The 18,823-nt window shown below is 38.0% G+C and overlaps 1 protein-coding gene across 1 annotated transcript in view; it reads left to right on the forward strand.

Moving 5' to 3' along the window:
- The first annotated feature begins 1,171 nt into the window (after window positions 1–1,171).
- The window catches only part of FAM180A (family with sequence similarity 180 member A), a 28,631-nt gene continuing 10,979 nt past the window's right edge, over window positions 1,172–18,823 (forward strand). The window contains exon 1 of the mRNA XM_074193610.1: window positions 1,172–1,492. Within this exon, the coding sequence (XP_074049711.1) occupies window positions 1,417–1,492 (76 nt within the window). The 5' untranslated portion in view covers window positions 1,172–1,416. The remainder of the gene's footprint in view (window positions 1,493–18,823) is intronic.

Consider the following 18,823-nt stretch of genomic DNA (forward strand, 5'->3'; position numbering starts at 1 on the left):
GGGCAGCTAGGTGGCGTAGTGGATAAAGCACCGGCCCTGGAGTCAGGAATACCTGGGTTCAAATCCGGTCTCAGACACTTAATAATTACCTAGCTGTGTAGCGTTGGGCAAGCCACTTAATCCCATTTGCCTTGCAAAAACCAAAAAAGAATTAAAAAAAAGTAAAAGAAAGAAAGCAGGAGTGGAGTAAGAACCAAGAGAAGATGGAGGATGCCAGAATTTTCCATGATTTGTTAGTCTTTGGAATCTATGGAGATATGTTACATATATCAGATCATAGTAATAGGAGAAAGTGATACTTTATCTTATCCTGTATTAGTTACAGACACAGAAAATGGTTAAATAAATGACAAGTGGTGGATTGGAGACTTGGACCAGAGGTCTGACCAGATGAAAAGAAAAAAAACTTGAGTCCTGACTCTACAGAGATGGAAAGTAAAGCAAGTTACCCATATTCCTCTGTCACAACTTCCTTATCTGTGTCAGATCTCTGTTTTCCTCAAATCTATTAGGTAAACAGTGGAGGGGGGGAAGGGGAAGGGGAAGGGGAAGGGGAAGGAAGGAAGGAAGGAAGGAAGGAAGGAAGGAAGGAAGGAAGGAAGGAAGGAAGGAAGGAAGGAAGGAAGGAAGGGAAAGGAAAAAAGGAGGGAAGGAGGAATGGATGAGAGAGGGAAAAAGGAAGGAGAGAGAGAGAGAGAGAGAGAGAGAGAGAGAGAGAGAGAGAGAGCGCCTGAAGAAGATGAAACTTTCCTCCCTCACATACTCCAAGGATCAGCTCTCAGGCTTGGCCCCAGGAGAAGAAATTCCTAGCTTGATCCCTAGAGAAAAACATCTGATTGACATCCTGCCTCAGACAGTGAAATGCTTTTGCTATCCTAAGACAATTTTGCCGAAGCTCTGTCTCTATAGCTGTGATCCTTCCATCCTAGACTAAGCATCCTTGTTCATCTTCTCTCCAATTCCTGCTACTATGTCCCAGGAACTGTGGAGAACTCAGCCAACCTTTCACCAGGCTCTTTAACGAAGTTCTCTGTGTCTGTTTGCTAAAGAAAAGTTCCAGTGGGTCCATCCAACACATGGAACTTAAGTACAGAAATTATATTTATCCACCCTTCTGCCAAGGAAATCACATGCCCCATGAGTCACTCCAGATGTGCTCAAAAACAGAGTCTGTCTGTGGAAGCGGAGTCCCCCAATTCCAGAGAGAGCTGGATTAAGAGGTGTTGACTTCTGTCCCACCCAAGAGGGCAGGCAGGTCCTTCCTTCCAAGGAAAGGGGAAGGCGTTTCTCCATTTCTGAGAGGGGAAGGGCAATAAGAAAGATATATAATTCTTAGTTGAATTATATGCTGCCACAGCCACAGGTATTGGGGTTCTGAGTGCTTTTGAAGGTGTTTTTCTCTTCTTGAAGTAAAAGATGTGCTGGAAGACCTTAATGCTTCTGCTGTTATATTACAATGCTCAAGCTACCTTGGCCCACAGATGGAGTAGAGGTGAGTTCTCTTTTATTGATAAAGGTGCTTTTTTTCTCTTAAATACTTTAAAAAAAAAAAAGGAAGTGGCTAATGGGGGCTGGGGGGGAAGGAGAAGAACATTCTGATTTTTCTATTCTATTTTCTTTTAATTTCACTAGACTACTCTTCTCTGATATCTGCCTTTTTTGCCTCATAATAGCAGGTGCAGAAAGAAGTGATACTTTTTAACAAAACAAAACAAAAATACAAAAAAAAAAAGAGGAAGGACTCAGGCAGCAGAGAGAGAGACTGGCACAGGAACCAGAGAGTGGATCTTTTTGGTGCCCTAGGGCAGAGTCTTTTCTGTCCTTCCTTTCCCCCAATAAAACATCACCAGCTCTCTCACTGAGACCCTGGCTGCTCTAACTGGGAATGACCCTTCCTATGTCCAGTTGTTGAACAGGTGCTGCTGTGCTCTACTTCCCAAGGGACCAGCCAGGCCTGAGATGGAGATGGAGAATGATCCTTCCTTCATCCTAGAGGGCAGCAGGCAGTCTTACCCAACTCACTAGAATAGAAAAGCAAGGTGGCCTGTTGGTGGGAACTTTGGTCATCTCTCCAGCTTGTCAGAGCTGTCACTGTGGCAAGGCAGGCATGTCTAACACAGGCATGCTATTTCTCTTTGGGGGGGGTGTATTTTATTTTTTAAGCTAGTTTCAACTTTAATTAATTTCATTTTTCTAAATTAAGAGATATTTTTTCTTCCTTCTATCACCTCCTCCCCTGAAGGTTTTATATATATATATATATATATATATATATATATATATATATATATATATATATGTATGTATGTAACAAAAACCCTTACAACAAATGAGTTAGCTAGGTGATCCAATGTTGTACTCATAGTCAGGAAGACCTTAGTTCAAATACTGCCTCAGACACTTGTTAACTGTGTCACTTAACCACTGTCTGCCTCATTTTCTTCATATGTAAAATGGAAAGAAGGATCACACCAATCTCATCATATTGCTGTAATTATCAAATAAAATAACGAGCCATTTCTATTTGCAAAAAAAAACTTTCTCTATATGGGGACTAGATCATTAAGACCTCCCTATTGGGAAAACTTTTCCCCTGTGGCTAACATCCTTTCTCACAAGACTTGATTCCTCAGAAACTGGGCTAGCAGCTGGGGCAGAGGAAAAAGTTCCACTTTGAATTCCTGTGACCCACAGCCCTCTTGGAGCTGAGGCTGACAAGACCTCCGAGTTCATGTTAAATTTATCCCTTTGAGGAAATGAGGGACCAATAATGCCAACCCCACAGCCTCCACTTCTAATTAGAACCTCTCCTGAGTCAGGAATTGATCATGGGTGCCTAGAAATGAACTCCTTTGATAATAGGCTGGATGGTGTTTGTGGAGAAGGTGCTTAATGCAAACCCAGATGGTAAGGCAATCAACAGAGTGATCTGCAGACTCTCCTAAGCCTGGGAGGGAGGGGAACGGAAGGAGAGAGAGAGGAGGATTGAGGAGGGATGGGGAAGGGGAATCAGAAGAAGAGGCAGACAATATTGCAACATTTCCTCCACGTAGGTATTTGTTCCCCAAGCAAAACAAAAGAATCACCCACCTCCCTACCCCACCCCTTTTTTTCTCCATCTTAATCTTTCTAAATCATTTCTAAACCTGAGATCTTGGAGATTAAAAATTCTTCCCTGAAAAGGCTTTGAAATAACGAAGCACTGTTACCCTACAGGGTAGAATTTATCTGGTTTTTACCTTCCTTCTTTCTGATGACAACACTGTTCATTCATGCTCTGTACCCCACCCCCCCACCCCCCTGTTTACACCCACCATCACCTTCAAACACACACACACACACACACGCATGCACATACACACGCATCCACTGTACTCACCATACTCACACACCCCCATAACCACCACCTTCTCCAAACACACCACACACATACACCCACTATCACCACATGTCACACACACACACACACACACACACCATATTCTTCCCTTTCCTGGCTGTATCTAAGCTAGGTGTTGCAGAGGATAGAGGACTAGCCCTGGAGTCAGGAGGATCTGAGTTCAAATTTGACCTCAGACACGTACTAGCTGTGTGATCTTGGGCAAATCACTTAACTCTGACTGCCTTGCATCCAGGGCCATCTCCAGTCATCCTGATTCATATCTGATTCATATTCATCACTGGACCCAGATGGTTCTGGAGGAGAAAGTGAGGCTGGTGACTTAGCATAGCTAACTCAAATCCAGTTCACTTGCTTTTCATGCCATCACCTCCTTGATATCATGATCTTCTTCGAAAATGAAGGACAAACATCATCACTCCCTTAAGCAGAAAAGGAAATGGGACGAATTCATGAAAAGAATTTTGGCCCAGGAGTCAGAAGACTTTAATACAAATTCTAACTCTACTATTTATTTCAGTCACCTTGGAAAAATCACTTCTCTGCCTTTCTGGACTTCAGTTTCTTCATCCATAAAAATGGGAAACTAGAATAAGTATAAGATAAATAAATTCTTTTTAAAATTCAATTGATCACATGAACTTTCAGAGAGTGAAATTCTGAAAAGAAGCTAACAAAAGGCTGAGATTTTTCCTTCCAGGGATACTAACTTTCTTTTATACTAAACTTCAGAAGGGAATTTCCACTAATTTATTCAAACAAGAAAGGAAGCCCTAAATAGGTAAGCCACATCCCTTCATCCTCTGGACAGATTACTCATTAAAAACACTAGCCTTAGTACATCATTCATTCATTCAAATAGGAAAGAAGTAAGGGATGGCAAGAAAGAGTATGAGCGGGCAGCTAGGTGGCATAGTGGATAGCACACTGACCCTGCAGTCAAGAGGACCTGAGTTCAGATTCGGTATCACTTAATAATTACCTAGCTGTGTGATCTTGGGCAAGTCTCTTAATCCCATTACATTGCAAAAAAAAAAAAAAAAGATTATGACAGCTTCCCCAAATCACACTTTCCCCTTTCCAAAACAGTTAAATAATCAGAAGTTGGAGACTGAATGCCCTCATCCCACCTAAACCCTACTCACACCCTTTCCACAAAGAAAGGAATTCCACAATTCCACAAAGAAAGTAATTCTGGTTCACAGAGATACTTAGTGTCTTTCTGAGGAAAGAAGGTGGCCTACTTTACCCACACTAATTTCTACCATATCATTTAGCATTTAATTATATTCTAGATGCATCCAGGATTATCTCCAGGTGTCCTGATCCATATCTAGCCACTGGACCCAGATGTCTCCAGAGGAAAAAGTAAGGCTGGTGACTTGGCATAGCCCCCCCACTCAAATCCAATTCACGTTCTTGTCATGGCATCACCTCCCTGATGTCATGATTTTCTTCGAGAACGAAGGACAAACATCATCATATTCTAGACCAAGTGATATATGTCCTCTATCCTCCACACCTCAGAAATGGAGGCAAAGTGTATTCTCATTCATTCATTCATTCACTCACTCACTCATTCATTCATTCAATCATCAAATACTCTTTGAGTCCCCTTTAGGAATAAGAAGCTGAGTTGGGTGCTGGGTGGAGTCAGGTAAATGTGTAAACTTGTGCATGCCATAGGAGGCAGTCTCATAAAATGAATGGATTGTTGATTAAACCTGCTGAGTTCAAAGTCAGACTCAGAATTTACTAGCTTTGTGATTCTGAGCAGCTTACTTAACCTCTCTTTGTTTCTTCATCTGCTAAGTGGGAAATCATTATAGCGCCTACCTCCCAACATTGTTCTGAGAGTAAATGAAATAATGTTAAAAGTGCTTTGTAAGCCTATAAGTTCTATATAAATGTAAGCAAGCTATTAGTATTATTATAAATTTTTATTATTATTAGTGACTATGTTTGCCTCAGTTTCCTCATCTGTAAAATGAGTTGGAGAAGGAAATGACAAATCACTCCAGTATCTTTGCCAAGAAAACCCCAAATGGGATCACAAAGAGTTAGACATAACTGAAATTACTGAATAACAAGAACATTATTGTTATTATTAGAAATTTTTTAAAAGTATTTCATAGATAAACATATTGTTTGATCAAAAAAAACAGCTATAATTTTCACCCCCATGAGAAAATGTCTCTCATTTGATTTCTCCTCCATGCCTCTTCTTTGGTTCCAGGTTTCTTCCTTCTAAGTAAAGTTAGGAGGCTTCTCAGGAGACTGAGAGCTGAAAATCCTCACATAGTTCTATTAGAATATTCCCCTTCTATCCCCTTTTCTAAATGTAAAAACAAACATACCTCCCTCATCTTTTCTTCTAATAAAGATGAGTGAGAACAAATGAAGATGGTTATGCTATAGTGCAAAATATGAAGGGTTTAGTTATCAGAGAACCTGGATTCAAATCTCATCTCAACGATTATTGTCTCAGTTTTTTGCCATAGATAACACAAGATTTTTCAGATTTCTCTATAATTTTTTTTAAGGACTATGGATGAGATGCTTCAATTTCTTCCCCTTGCAGGACAGAGATGAGGACTAGAATGGTGATTTCATTGACATGGGAAGCACTGGTGAGGAACTTCCTTTAAATGCAAATCAGGACCATATAATCTTAACTGTTGAAGCCTTAGACTACTGAAAGGTTAGGTGACTTGCCAAGGGTCACACAGCCAATATGTGTGAAAGGCATCAGGCTGCCTGGTGCCCAGGATATCTCTCCATCCAATAAGCCACATTGTATCTCCATGTTAAATTTCTGATAAATCACTATTTGCTATGTGAAGAAGGTGATTGATGAAGGAAACTGAGTGAAGGAAGGAAGAAATTTCCAGGTGCTTATCAAAGATTGCACTACAGTCTAGGACTGGAAGTCATGCTCACTTCTCATAATATTTTCTGCATTTTCTTTCATGTAACCCGCATGCTTCCCATTATAAGAGGGAAGTATGGATATCTTAGGAGAGAAAGGAGTTGAAAAGATAAAGAGGAGTCAGAAGGAGTGAGCAGAGACAAAAGTGGGATCAGAAACCAAGGAGACATAAAATATGTAAAAGAAAGAACATGTTTAAAGATTCAGTTCTGGGCAAAGCTTGAATACGCAAACTAGAATTCTCAGATACAGAATTTCTGGTCTACTTACACTGGGATTAAAAAAGATACTGTATATGCTTTGGAATGTGGCTAAAAGTATCCCTTAATTCAGTTTATAAGGAAAAGGCCTTCCCTAATTGTTGATCCTCTATATCAATACACAATATATGGAGTAAACACTATGTGACTAGAAAGTATTGGGTGTGTATTGTAAACCTATAAACATTTCCATGGTGATGAGGGTGGAACACCATGATACAGTAAATCTGGGTGGAGTCATGCTAATGTGGTTTGCTCATGACAAATGGAAAGTCTGATTTTGGAAAATGATAGAAAGCAGCCAGCCTCAAAATAGAAAGGAACCTGTATGGGATTGAGAAAAATCTAAAAATATCTCACATTTCCATGGTACATTAAAAGATTCAAAGTATTTTCTTTATAATACCATGGTCAGGGAGGTAATAAAAGATGATTATCCCCATTTTACAGATGAGAAACTGAGGCTCAGAGAATTTTTAAGATATTTTATGGTCATTCAATATTCTTTAATCTAGGAGTAACAATTTTTCATTCAGCCCTTAAAATGAACCAGGTTCCAAGATTGAGATAAGTTGCATCTGACAAGACAACTAAAATTATATTCAGAAAACAGTAGGATTTAGCTTTTAAATAAAATATAATGGGAGAAGGTAAATCAATGTCTCATTTATTCTATTATAAATTATAAATTACCCCTCCAATTCCTTCTTGTGACAAGATATTAGCTTAAAATGATATGCTTAAGCTCATCTGGTTAGTTAATGGACAGTGATAAAATTTGAACTTAATTCTTCTGATTCTAAATAGTCACCTTTCTACAAAATCAACACCTCTACAAGGAAAAAATATTTGCTTTTCCTAAAGCACAGTATTGGCTGCTTGCATGTCAGATCTAGTCAGACCTAGATGTAAGGCAGATGGATATCTAGCAGACTAATGCCAGCTTCTTTGACCACATTAAGGGTATCTTAGAGTCAAATTTCCAAGTCAGTCATTTCACAATTGTATACACTGTAATTCTGTTTACTTTTCTTGGTTTTCCCTAAGTATAAACAAAATCCTATCTAAAACCCAACCTCAAAGAATAATGCTTAAGGGGGGGGGGAGATATATGAATTTATGCCACATGACTTGGGGGTAATTCATTTACTTTTAAGATCTTGAAGGTACTTTTAATAGCTCAATGGCAGGAAAAGGACCCCATTCATATGAGTCTGTATGCAAGCCCAACAAAGAATAAGCATGACAGTAGGAAAAAAAGCAGAAATGAAATCCTCTTTTCTTGCCTGGGGTCCCATTCCTTCATAATATCTTCTGTTCTTCACAGCACTCCTCCCTTCCTTCTGCCATTGATTGATATTCTCTGAAGAATAGAACATTCCAATGCTGCATAAACCCTCCACCCAAGAAATTACAAAAATTGGTTGTATAGCACTCTGAGTCCACCCTTCAGGCCCAGTAGGCTATGGAATTAGACTAGGAAGTCATGAGACTCACTGGCTATGAAACTCACATTGCAAGAAGAGGGAAAGATTATTTGGGGTCTAGTCTAGACCCTAGTCCATGGGGTCTCAAGAGGATGGCTCTAGAAAATTCAGACTGCTTTGAAGGAGTTATAGGGTAGGGAACCAATTTGGGCCTCCAAGAGTCCACAGAATATCCTGGGACCAAAGTAGTGCTATAGGGAAAGAATTCCAGAATGAGATTAAAAAGATCCAGGTGCTAGATCAATTCTTCCCCTCCTTAATGTAGTGACTTTTCATGGAATCAAAGGATCACAGACTTAGGGATAAAAGATTCCTTAGAAGTCATCTAGTCTGGGGCAGCTAGGTAGCACAGTGGATAAAGCACCGGCCATGGAGTCAGGAGTACCTGGGTTCAAATCTGATCTCAGACATTTAATAATTACCTAGCTGTGTGGCCTTGGGCAAGCCATTTAACCCGATTTGCCTTGCAAAAACCTAAAAAAAAGAAAAAGAAAAAAAAAATCATCTAGTCCAAGATTAAGGGAATTCCCTATCACATGGTGCAAAAGTAGGTCCCAGGATTCCAGATTCAATTGCACCACTAGAATCAGCGATAATCATTCATTATGGTCTAGTTATCATATTCATGCATCCAACAAACACCTGCTAAATAATCCCTGACCTCACAAGCCTTATAATCTAAATAAAATACTTATTTTTTAAATAAAAACAAAACTCATTGCAAAATATGTAGTCATGCAAAGCATATTGTCACATATGTATAAAAAACAAAAAAGAAACAGAAAAAGATATGCTTTACTTTGTACTATTTTCAAATAGTTATAACTGTGAACATAATATTAGGTGATTACTTTCAAATCAGCTCAATCCCTTACCTTTTGTCTTGTACACCTCTGCTCTAGCTTCCCAGGTGCCTTCTCAAGCTGTACAGATGTTTCCATCTCCTCAGTCATCTCCATTTTGTTAGTTTTGGCCTAGAACCTCATTTTGGGGAAGAGCCCAAACCACCATGCTCACTTCCATTCTTGACTCTTGGCCCCACCCTTTTTATCAGCTCTCTTCTTCCTTGACTCTCCCATTCTTTATTCTTGGATGCACTTAGATGGATGATGCCTGGTACCTAGTAAGTTCCCAATAAATAATTTCTTTATCCAACTAAGTACATCAAAACATGTCATAGCATAGAGGTCAGAGGACCAACTTTGAAATCTAGAAGATGGAGGTAAAAATTCTTCCTTTGGTATATATACAGACATGATAGATAGATAGATAGATAGATAGATAGATAGATAGATAGATAGATAGATAGATGATAGATTAGCTGTGTGACCTCGGGCAAGTACTCTGAACCATTTAGTAATGCAGTGATTTAGGAAACTGTCATCCTGGGACCTACTTAAGCACCATGTGATAGGGAATAATAATTATATGGTTTTTGTTAGTTTGTTTGTTTTTGAAACTTGGTTTTCCTATCTTCTCCAAAATAGAAACATCATGCATAAGTCTAATTCCACTAATGATCAACTCAGAAACTCTGAACCTTAGTAGGCTGTCAGCTTTCAAAATAATACAAGAAGAATTTATTAAACTGTCACTAATATCGAAGAAAAGAAAATTTTATTTGATTCCATGGGATGCTAGCACTACCGTCATCAATAGAGAGCAAGCATTCTTACAAGTCTCTTTTCTAACTCAGTTTGGCTCACACCATCTTCTCTCATGGATATCTTGAAACAGTGGCTTGAAGATGGCTTACAGTCAGACCATTCTTTATCCCCCTCATTTACTCCTCCATTCATTCTGCTCTGGTGCTCTACTGCACCTTCATTCAGTTAACCACATGTGCAGCTTGGAGGACTCAGGCTCAAGCCAAGGGAAGCTGGCCAGCATCCATTCCTTTCACAAGTGGCCACATGTGTGCTCCTGGAGGACCCCACTGTATTGGGCTCTGCTTCCAGCTTCCTCAGAACAGGACTCTGTTTCCAAAGGCCTGGCCCAGAAGCAAAAAAGTAAATTACATCAGCAGAACCTGAAATAGGCTCTTTTATAAATGAGAGCGTTTCCCCTCCACACCCACTCTCATTTCCATAAAAAGTTGCTTCATCTGATTCATGAAAAACATATTGAATGTAACACTGTAATGTAATAATGTAAATGGCATTCTATATTATGCAGTTGGATTCATTGCTAAAGGATTTTTCTAGTACCACTGTTACTTGCTGCTAAATAGAGAAGGCAGTTTTCCCATGCTCTTAATCTGACAAATTGTTCTGTTGCATTCAGATATAGTTTAACAGTTCAGGAGTTGAGGGTGTAAAATATGGAGGAGGCTGCTGCCTTTGGAAAAATCTATAGCAATCAGTCGTAGATGATGGACAAAAATCAGATTATAAAATGGAGAAAGTTCATCTGGGGAAATTATTCCAAAGTTTCCAATTTGGGGAGTTGTTTAGATTCTGTCATGAAGTACATCGAGTGCTTGAGAGTTCAGAACAGTAGATAAGCATAGTCATTCTTGGGAGAAATTAAAAGCAGTGACTTCCAGGCAGAGGGGGGATAGTTGATGTTTCCCAGAATTAAGTATGGTATGAAGGACATGGTCAACATGTACATTTGAATGAAAAATGAGAAAAAGTCTTAGGGTAGTCCTGCGGGTAAAAAAGACTAGGATAAGCACTATTTAGAACAGTGAAGTTTAGTGATAAAAGTATTTGACTTTAACCTGTGCTTTAATAATTTCAAAAGAAAAATTAAAGGTTAATAAAAATGTGTTTATAAATTTCATAAAAAGATGTTTGTAGAAAATAGTTAGTGAATCATGTGGCATATAACTGTTGCATACTGCCCCTTCCCATATCCAATCACACACACACACACACACACACACACACACACACACACACACAAACACACATAAATATTCCATTACTGGAACAGTAATCAAATCAATACTGCTTTTGTAACTGGAAAGGGTGTGTCAATGCACTTTCTAATAGCTTCATCTTTTCACTACCCCAGTGTCTTTCCCAACCAAAACACCCCTTAACCACCACTCCCCTCTATAAGTACAGTCTCTACTTATTAAAAGCTCCTTGAGGATTTTGTATTTACATTTCCAGTTCTTAGTTCAGCATTTATACAAAGTTAAAGCTTAATAATTTTTTTTTCTTCATTAGTCATTCATTTATTCATTTTTAAATGATCTGGGCCTTAACAAAAGTCTAATTACAGGAACTATACATTCACCGAAAAGTTGACTCCCGAAGTTTCAGCAGAGTTCCAAAAAGAATAACAGAAACAGTCTAACACTATTTAGTAAGCTTGAATTCTTTATCTTGTTTCCAAATTTGTTTGTAGCCCTATGTATTGGCCAGGCACTGTGCCAAGAATACAAATATGAAAAAAAAAAAAAAGAAAGTATCTCTCCTCAAGCATCTTACAATCAAATAGAAAAAGAAAATACACAAAAGGAGGCTGGAAATCTGGGAAGAGGGGAAACAGGGAGATTTTCAATTTAAAGGACTGGTGAAGAAGTCAGAAAAATCCCAAAATAATGCAATCAGGTAAGAAATGAGAGTTCACTCCTTTAAATGGAGGGTCATGTTCCCACTCTCTAATCAGAGGGGCCTGAGGGAGTAATGAGATGGACTATCAGGACTGATAGGATCTTGCAATCCTAGGAAAACTTTAGAAACTTTCCTTTTGTTATTATTAGTGTTCAGTTTGACTCTGTGACCTCCATTTGGGGTTTCCTTGACAGAAAGACTGGAGTGGTTTGCCACTTCCTTCTCCTGCTCATTTTATGGAGGAACAGGTTTAATTCACTTACCCAGGGTCACACAACTTAACAAAGTGTCTGAAATCAGATTTGAACTCAAAATGATGAGGTTTTCCTGACTCCAAGCTCAGCACTCTATCCCTGTCAAGGATCAACTGTCATATGACCTCTGAAGTCAAAAATTCATTGTTCTCCCTTCTCTGATCTCTACAGCTGCTTGGGGAGAAAAGTTAGGCCCCCTTAATGCTAGAGCCTTCCCCCTAAGATGATCTCCAAATGGTCCAATTTACTTTTTCTTTGTACATAGCTGTTTGCAGGTTGTGACCTCATTAGATTGTGAGCTCCCTGAAGACAAAGATTGTTTTTGTGCTTAGCACAATGGCTAGCACATAGTAGGTTTTAATAAATCCTTGTTGATTTAACCTACTAGGAATGTTACTTTACCTTCCTAAGTTTCAGTGGGCCCCATCTGTAAAATGAGGGAGTTGGATTTAATTGGTCTCTGAAATCCCTTGTAGGTCTAGACCTAAAATCTATCCCATTACCTCAAATGCTAGAGTTCTTCCTACCATACTACAAGACTTGGGATTATGAAATGATTATAAAATATAATATTATTAATCAATAAACATTTATTAAGCACCTACTGCATGCTAGTTACTGGAGACAAAAAGACAAAAAAGAAATGATCCCTACCCTCAGGAAACTTACATTTTGTAAAACACAATAGATATTAAAGGACAAGAGAGACATATAGGATGGAGCCATGAAGGAAGGCTTCAAGGGAAGAAAAGGGATGGTTTATATTATGAGGAAGATTGAGATATGGAGAAGAAACAGTATTAACTTAAATACATAGAGCATTTATACCTCCACTGGATAAGCCAAAATATCAGAATGGTGGACTCAGTTTCCCTTTTCATTGAACTGTCTTGGCATTAGATAAATAGTCTCTTTCACAATAAAACCCTCCATCCAGAATCTCTGACATTTCCAAGAGAGATATAGTGACCTTCCTACTCTCCTGATGTATTGGATGTTAAAAGGGTGTAAATCTTGAGCAGCTGGGCAGTTCCACCCTAGGACTGACCAAACAATGCTTCTGACCACAGAGAAAGTAATACCTTACTCTATTATCTTTAGAATCAAGGAATAACAGAGCTAGAGATGGAAGGTCTCTTAGTCATCTTCTAGTACTGCCTTATCACCTTACAAATGAGGAAACTGAGTCACTAGGAATTGCCAAAAGGCATACAGCACCAGATTGAGAGTCAGGAAGACTCATCTTTCTAAATTCAAATCTAGCCTCCAACACTTACTAGCTGTGGGACCCTGGGCAAATTGCTTAACATTATTTGCCTGTTTTGTCATCTGTAAAATGAGCTGGAGAAGGAAATGACAAACCACCCTAGTATCTTTGGCACAAAAACCTCAAATGGGGTCACAAAGAGCCAGACACAACTTGAAAAAACTTAACAAAACCTCTGACTCCAAATTCAACATTCTTTCCATAACAATAGGGAGTCGTATTTCTCTAAGATTATCTGAACTTTTTTCATATATGTTCTGAAAAGATAAGAGATCTGACAACTTAACATATTACAGATGGTTTCCACAAAAGAGTACTACCTGATGGTAGAGTAGGAACAAGAGCTATGAGAAACTAAATGGTTTCTGGTTTTAAACCCGCCTTTGAATCATGAAGTCTTCTCTTCAATATTCTGAGAACTTTCAGATCAACTGCAATGTTTATGACTCCTGATATCTGGGGTGTGATGGAATGCAGGCAGAACAGGTCTGGAAATCTGAAGACCTGGCTCAAGAGAGGGCCAATCTCATGCAAAGCCAAATAACAAAGAAGAATGATTTTTAGGGGCATAGGAAGAGTATTCTATCAGGGTACAAAGACTTTTCTTCCACAATTAAAGATAGTATTAAATGCAAATATACCTAGAAGAAGAAAACATTGAGGCAAAAATTCATACCAAAGCTTATAGAAGTAAAGGAAGGATACAAAGGTAGCCAGGCAGAGATGTGGGATTGTGGGGAGGGGGGGGAGATGAGATTTCCATGCAGCAAAGGGATTGGAAACAAAAATTCTAGTCTACTACTTCCTACTTGCTAGTTATGTAACCTAAAGCATTTCTTCCCACCTCAGTTTTTCTTCTTTATAAAAATGAAGAAAATGGACTAGAAAATCTTTTAAATCACTTCCAGAACTGTATCCTATTTTTCTGGGAGTGCTGGAGTCCCACTTCTATTTTAGCAGCTTACCAGTATAATAGGAGGGCAAGACTAAATCAGTTTTGGATTCCCCTTTAAATCATAAATCATCAATGATTCTAAATCCTGATCTCTGACCAGCTTTGATTTTAATTTCACTTCTGGCTCACTAGAGCATTCTCTTTTTGGCCCTCCACTTCTGCATCTGGATTTAGGTGCTGTTCTCCCTCTATTAAAAATCCAAAATTAATAGACATCTAGGTAACACAGAGGGTCAAGCACTGGATCTGGCTAGTCAGGAAACATTAACTTCATGTTTAGCCTCAGATGTTTACTAATGGTGTAACTGTGGACAAATCACTGAATCATTGTCTACCTCAGTTCCCTCACTTGTATAATGAGAATAATAATAATAAATCTGGTCTCAGACATTTAATACTTACTTAATTGTATGACTTTGGGCAAGTTGTTTAACCCCATTGCTTTGCAAAAATTTAAAAAATGGGAATAACAAGAACACCTCTCTCTCTTTCTGGGTTGTTATAAAGTTTTTTACAAACCTTGTAGCCCAATATAAAGACTAGCAATTATTTTTATTAGGGTGGAGATTGAGATTAGTAGATAAAGCACTGGGCTTTGAGTCAGAAAGACCTGATTTCAAATCCAGTCTCAAATACTTTCTGTGATCCCAGACAAGTCACTTAATTCTATTTGCCTCAGTTTCCTCATCTGTATATGAGCTGTGTAGCAGGAAATGACAAACCACTCTTGTTTCTTTACCAAGAAAATCCCAAATGGGGAAGAGTAGGACACAACTGAACAATAATATTATTACTGTTCATTTTGAATTCTTTTTTCAGTAGGAGATAATACCATGAAATGGAAAAAACACTGAATATGAAATCAGGAGAGACCTCTAATGTCTGCTCCCTATTTGACTGTGATCAAATTATTTGAACTTCAATTTCTTTATTTGTAAAATGAGAATAATAATAGCTCTAAGACCTATATTTACCACATCTGCTTCCTCTCACCTAGACCCAAGTCTAAAGTAATCTCTAATTTTTAGAACATTTATTGTCTGAAACATTCATTTAGCAATTAATCCTACAGTGCTTTGCAACATTGTTTTACTGAAAATTTTGTTTACATAATTAGTTACTTAATTTACCAGTTTTTAAAGAATTTTTGAAGCATGATTAGATTTCCAGTTCCATTGATTCTCACCTTATATCACTTCATAGCCATCTTTCTATATTTCTCTATGTGCATTATACTCATTATTTTTATGGCACTAGAATAGTTACATTATTAGGTCATAATTATTTATCCAGTCATTTTCCCAAAGTATCCTAAAAAATAGGTAGTGAGACAGAGTTAGAAAGAACTGAGGTCTCATTCCCAGCTCTTCTCCTGATGATCTCTTTGACTCTGATTCCTCGCCTGTAAAATGAAGGACTCAGACCACATCATTCATAAGTTTCTTTCTAATATTAACATTCCATGAGTTTAAGTCAATTATCCCCTCTGAGGGTCAGCTGCCTCATTTTGATAGGATTACATAAGCCTGACCTCCCAACTTCAGAGAGTTGTTGTAAGGATCAAATGTGCAATCTTGTGGAAAGGCTTTATAAATAGTCATATACTACAAAAATGTAAAAGCTACTAAATTTCAGTAATTAACAAAAATTGGAAGCAGAATCAGTTTTTATATTCTTGGGCTCAAAGATCACTGCAGATGGCTACTGCAGCCATGAAATTACTCCTTGAAGGAAATCTATGGCAAGTCTGGACAGAATACTAAAAAGCAAAGACTTCTCTTTGCCAACAAAGGTCCATATAGTCAAAAGTTTAGTTTTTCTAGTAGCAACATATGGCTGTGAAAATTGGGCTATAAGGAAAACTGAGCCTCACAGAAGAGGTCAAATCAGTCAATCCTAAAGGAAATTCAGGTTATTCACTGGAATATACTGAGAGTTGAAGCTTAAATACTTGATCACATAATGAAAAGAAAAGACTCTGGAAAACTCTCTGGTGCTGGGAAATATTGAAGGCAAAACAAAAAGGGTACAGAGAAGGAATAAGATGGATAGATAGTGTCATGGAAATGATAAACATAAACTTGGACAGACTTTGAGAGATGATGAAAGTTAGAAGGTCCATGGAGTCAGGAACAGTCAGACACAGCTAAACAACTGAACAACAAAAAGAATTGATAAAAAGAAAATTACTACTTTTATCATTATTATCTTATTTTAAAGAAACATTATCCATGGCACCTAGATACTTAAAGGAACTTAAAATAAGTTACAGGAACTTAAAATCTGCTTAAGGAAGACAAGAGTAAAACCTCTTCTGTGTCTACTTTGAGGGTATAGGGGAGATAGGAGAATCATACAAACATATTCAAAATGCTCATTGACAATAAGAGCAGATGGAGACAATTCTCTCTAGTGTAAGCAGTGACCTTATGTGAACCTAGCCTGTGGAATAAATGACCTGGAATGCTACCACAACTATCACAGTTGGTGAGCATTTAGAAAGAGAAGTAGTAATCACTTTAAAAATCTTACACATGGCTTCATCAACCACCAAAGAAAGAAAAGACATGTGTTTCAAAGGAGAAATGAGACTCTCACTCCAGTATAAGGTTCCATAGTTAAGGGTGTGGATTGGACTCCTCAGGAAGTAGAAAACAACTGAACTACAATTTTTTGGCAGAAGCACATGTTCTGGAAGCTATCTTGAGATCACAAATAGACAGCAGGGCCAGGTTCGGACACTAGCACTCTATCTTGCTTTTGAGAAGGGCCATGCAGCAAATTAGTTGTACTTTGGGGAACAACTGAATGGCCTCCAAATGAAAGCGTTCTTGGACTTCTTTCAAATCAGTATCTTCTCCATCGGCTATAGACTTCATATATATAATTCAAAACCTACCTGGAAAAAAGAAAACCTAGAGAAAAAAAATTCAAGTAGACAGCCCAGCCTTTCTTCTTCCCATGAGTGATAAGAGGAAGGAGAGAAAGGAGAAGGTAAAGTTTGAGAAATAACCAATATGAACTCTGAATGCCAAATAATACATGACAAGAGGAGATAATTTTTATTAACTATTGTGCTGTGTGGGACAACACAGATTATTCTTGAGACAAGAAGTATGAGAGTACTTCCTCTCAAGCCTGAATACAGACCCTTATGGACAGAGCTTCTAGGACATTGTAAGGCCACTGCTAAGGATTCCTAAGAATGGGACCATTTGGTAGCTTCTTATTTTAATTACCTCTTCTTGCTAACTAGGTGCTAGGCTATGTTGTCTTTTCTACAGAAGGACTTTGTGTGCTATCAGGGACCTCTAAATTTGACACCCTAGGGAAAAAAGCCCTAACTGCCTTATTCTAGTTTCAGCTCTGGTGGCAATAACATAATGGAGAAAATTCTATGAGGATACAAAAAGTCAGACACAACTGAACCAACTGAAAAATAGCAACATAATATATTCCAGGAAGGAAAAGACAGGAAAACTCAGATTCACAACAACATGGCTTTAAAGCTAGAAGGCATTATAAAGGCTACCTCATTTAACTCCATATTATAGATAAGGAAATTGAGACCCAGAGAGGCAAATCGATTTGTGCAACATCAGACAGATAATAGGACTCAAAAGCAGGTCCCAGGATTCCAGATACAGGGGTCTTTCTACAATACTACACGACTTTTTATTATTATTATTATTATTATACAATTAGAAAATGATCATTGTACTAATGAAGTATAAATAAAGGTTCCAAGAGATCTGAGGCACTACGACTTGAGACATCTGGGAAGGATTCACAAAGAAGGTGGATTTTTGAAGTATGGCAGAGATGTGAAAGAAGGCATAAGAAATTACAGGAGCAAAATCCAAAAAAAGACTCACATTGGGACATGGGGTTGAGAATATTGACCCAGCACTCACTTAGAGTCAAAGTAGACTCAGGTTGTCCTCTAGGGGTTACTAGGAAAATAAATCAAATGAATAATTTAAATGCAGGAACATTGAAAACACAAAGTGTTCCATAAACCCAACTCTCAAAAACCTGGATTATCATCAACCCCTCAGCATCAGGTGGTACAATGGACAGAGCCCTAGGCTTGGAGTCAGGAAGATCTGAGGTTAAAGTCAGTTGAAAAACCCTGGGCAAATGACTTAACTTTTCCTCTATCTCGCTTGTCCCTCTGTAAAATGGAGATAACAATATCATTATTATTATTATCCTTTTTATAAGGATCAAATGAAATAATAATTGTACAATGTTTAGCACATAGAAAAGTGCTATATAAATATTAATTATCATCCTTACAAACATTTAGTAAACATCCAAAACCAAAAACTATTAAATAAAATTCAAGGTGATTATGGGAAGTGCTCTTTGCCAAATCTTACCAAAGACCCTCTTTTTCCTTTTCTGTCTTCTATTTCTCCCTATCTTTCTGACTTTCTTTTCTCCATCTTCCTTGCCCATATAATAATTATATTATAGCCTCTTAAATATCATAATATTTAACAGTTTTTACAAAGCCCTTTACTTACACTGCCTTATTTTCTCTTCAGAACAACACTATGAATGAGGTAAGATTGTCCCTATTTTAGTGATGAAGGAATTGAGGCTCACAGACTAAGTGATTTTCTCATGACCTCCTAGTAAGGAAGTATTGAAGGCAGGATTTCAACTACAGGTATTTCCTGGATGTGACTGTAGCTCACTA

Source organism: Macrotis lagotis, chromosome 7 (assembly GCF_037893015.1).
Source record: "Macrotis lagotis isolate mMagLag1 chromosome 7, bilby.v1.9.chrom.fasta, whole genome shotgun sequence".
Lineage (NCBI taxonomy): Eukaryota > Metazoa > Chordata > Mammalia > Peramelemorphia > Peramelidae > Macrotis > Macrotis lagotis.